General features: G+C 59.8%; 1 protein-coding gene across 15 annotated transcripts in view; it reads right to left on the bottom strand.

The window, feature by feature from the left end:
• Positions 1–336: 336 nt before the first annotated feature.
• Positions 337–3,001, bottom strand: part of ARMH1 (armadillo like helical domain containing 1) — a 58,140-nt gene continuing 55,475 nt past the window's right edge. For 2 of the 15 annotated variants that reach the window (XR_004249229.2, XR_009214484.1), the window contains exons 7-9: positions 1,082–1,807; positions 711–1,009; positions 499–637 (exon numbers count right to left, since the gene is read on the bottom strand). Coding sequence is in view for 4 of the 15 variants with exons in the window: in XM_058442411.1 (XP_058298394.1) it covers positions 1,050–1,807 (758 nt within the window). In the remaining 11 variants the exon portion in view is untranslated. Of the gene's footprint in view, positions 638–710; positions 1,808–3,001 lie in introns of those variants that run through there. The other 13 variants (XM_032160623.2, XR_009214486.1, XR_009214485.1 and 10 more) reach the window with 13 other exon arrangements.

Here is a 3,001-nt window from a genome sequence, read left to right as displayed (position 1 = left end):
TAGAGACGGAGTTTGACCCTGTTGGCCAGGCTGGTCTCGAACTCCTGACCTCAGGTGATCCGCCCACCTCAGCCTCCCAAAGTGCCGGGATTACAGGCGTGAGCCACCATGCCCGGCCTGTTTTTGTGATGGGGTCTTGCTTTGTTGTCCATGCTGGCTTCCAACTCTTGGGCTCAAGAGATCCTCTTCCTTCAGCCTGCAGAGTAGCTAGGATTACAGGTGCAAGCCACTGTCCTAAACTTGGACCTGCTTTTTAACTTGAGGAGCACAGGCACCACAACCTATCATCACAGCTCTCACTTGACCTCCCTTCCCCCTCCACACACACAAAGAACAGACAGGTATCAAGGCTGTTTATTGACTCTTTGCAGCCAGCGGCCCTCCCTCTGCCCCTCTGGGGTGCCTAATCCCCGTCTCCCCCCTGGAGCCAAGTGGAGTGGCTCTGAGCTTGACCCCAGGCGCCTTCCTCTTGCCAGTCTTCCCTGCCCCGCAGCCTTGGCCTTCCTGGTTTGCCACAGGGGCTGTTACTCCTTTGATTCTACATCCTCCTCGAAGTGTGTGAGGTAGGCCATCTGAGCCGAATCGCGCGAGCCATAGAGAGTGTTCATGCTGTAGGAGCTGCCATGGAGGCACAGGGCTGCAGGCAGGAGAGGCGGGCGTGAGGCTGTGCTGGCGGCGCCTGCGCCCGGCTTCCCTGGTCCCACACTCACCTTTGGTAACATTGACTTTGTTGGCCGCCAAGATGTCCGCCTGAATGCTGTCTATTTTCATGTACAAGTCCTCAGCGTTGCTCTGAGGACAGGAGCAAGGGGGACCCGGCTGGGGTGCCAGGGCAGTCTGGACTTGGAGCTGGGCTTGGCAGAGGGATGTTGCAGGTGGGGGGCCAGTCGGCAGCCTGACCGAAAGGGCAGGAAAGGGAACAGGAAGGTGGAGGAGCCTAGGCCAGAGCAGTCCCTCCTGCAGCTGGTGGCCAGGTCCACTCTGCATGTGGCGCGCTCCAGGAGGGGGACTGTGTGAAGGGGAATTACACTGTCCAAGCCGCCGTCTGCTCATTGCGGCGGGGCAGGAAGGGCGCACTTACCAGGAAGAGCTGGTAGAGTTCCTCCCCCATGCACTTGCGCACGTGCTCCGCCACCAAGGGGAACATCTGCACGAAGCACTGCGCCGCGCGGGCGGGGCAGCGTGACTGCGGGGGCGACGGGGCTGCGGGTGCCGCCGCCCTTCCCGCCCCCTAGCCAGCCGCCGCGCGCACCTCCAGCGTGAGGCTGGCCAACCGCTGGCTGTTGCTGTGGTCCATGTTGCCCATGGCGGCCATTAGGCCATGCACCACGCGCAGGTACAGCAGCTCCTCGGCGATGCTCATGTCGTTGCGCGCCAGGACCCTGGGCCGGGGGTTCGGGCTGCGGCGACGCCCTGGGGCTCACCCGGCACACACCCCCGCCCACCCGGCGCACGGCGTCTGGAGCGCCCCCGGGGCCCGCAGGCAGCGCCAAGCCAGGCTTGCTGCAGCTACCCACTAACCCCTGCCCGCTTACCCGATGGCCTTGGCGGCCGCGGCCTGCTGCAAAAACATGGGCAGGCTGGGGGTGAGCTGGAGAACCGAGGGGTCTGAGGAGGGGGCGGCCGTGAGGCAAGAGACCCCCCCTCCCGTGGCCCAGGCAGCCCCATTTGAGCAGGTCCCTACCACTGAGGATCTTGGCCTGCAGTTTGGAGGTCTCCTTGACCGACGGTATCAGCAGCGCCACGAGGCCCTTGAGCAGCGCCTGGCGCACATCGTAACCAACCAGGTCCTTGATCAACTCGATGGCTGGGGAAGGGCAGAGGTGCTGGAGAGAGGCCCCAGGCCCCCCCCCGCCACCGAGGAAGCAAAGAACCCCATGAGCCAAATCGCCACTCATCACTGTCCTCCTCTTTTACTGATCAGCACTGTGCAGGGCGTGGGGGAGCTGGGAAGGCGAACCTCAGTTGAAGAGCAGGAGGAGGGGGCTGAAGGGGGAGGAGGAAGGGTTGGATGGTGAGCCCACCTGTCGAGGCGACCTAGGATGTCAGCGCTGCAGGCTGAGACCCCAGAGAGGTGGGCCTTCGCCTTGGAGGAATCCAGGTTTCATGGAGGAGGGAAGGGCTGGGTCTTTACAGGAAGACAAGATGGAGAAAGAGAAGGGGTGAGGGGGAGACAGAGAAAGTGGGTGGGAGACTTGTGGCAGGAAATGAGAAAGGGGACGCAAGGTAGGCGGCAGTTTAGAGAAACTCTCCTTCTAACCATCATCGAGCCCTCTCCACCAGGCAGGGTGCCAGGCTTTCCATACAGCACCCGGGGAAGCTCACCAGAACCGATGAGGTTCACTTCCCCATTTTACCTTTGCCGAAATTAGGCACAGAAAGGTAAACCACTTTGCCTAAGTTACACAGCTAGGAAGTGGTGGAAGCAGAAGGAGGGAAGGATTTGGTTAGGAAGGAGAAGGGGACTAGAATTTATGGAGGGCATTTCCTGCAGGGCTTTCCTGTAGATATTTTACAGGCATTCATTCATTCAGTCCAGCATTCACTCAGTCTTTCGGCATGGCTGCATGTGAACGCCTATCGTGCCAGGTGCGGCATTGGGTGTTGAGGATACAGACTGAATTCATTCATTCGACCAACCCTCCTTAAGCGTGCACAAACAGGCAGTGATGATATGGTGACAGGTGCTGTGTAAGGAGTCAGTGGTTGGGCTGTGAGAGCACCAGAGAAAATCGGCAAGGATTGAATGTTTTTGTAAAGAAGAGAAAGGAACCACAGAGTAGAGGGGGCAGGAGGAGAAGGAGATGCTAAGGCGATGGCACACCAGCGTAAATGCTACCTTTTTTTTTTTTGAGACAGAGTCTCACTCTGTTGCCCAGGCTGGAGTACAGTGGCGTGATCTCGGTTCACTGCAACCTCTGCCTCCCGGGTTCAAGCAATTCTCCTGCCTCAGCCTCCTGAGTAGGCTGGGATTACAGGTGCCCGCCACCACACCCGGCTA

This window comes from Hylobates moloch, unplaced genomic scaffold (genome assembly GCF_009828535.3).
Source record: "Hylobates moloch isolate HMO894 unplaced genomic scaffold, HMol_V3 SCAFFOLD_8, whole genome shotgun sequence".
NCBI lineage: Eukaryota > Metazoa > Chordata > Mammalia > Primates > Hylobatidae > Hylobates > Hylobates moloch.
This window is presented reverse-complemented; position numbering and strand designations above follow the sequence as displayed.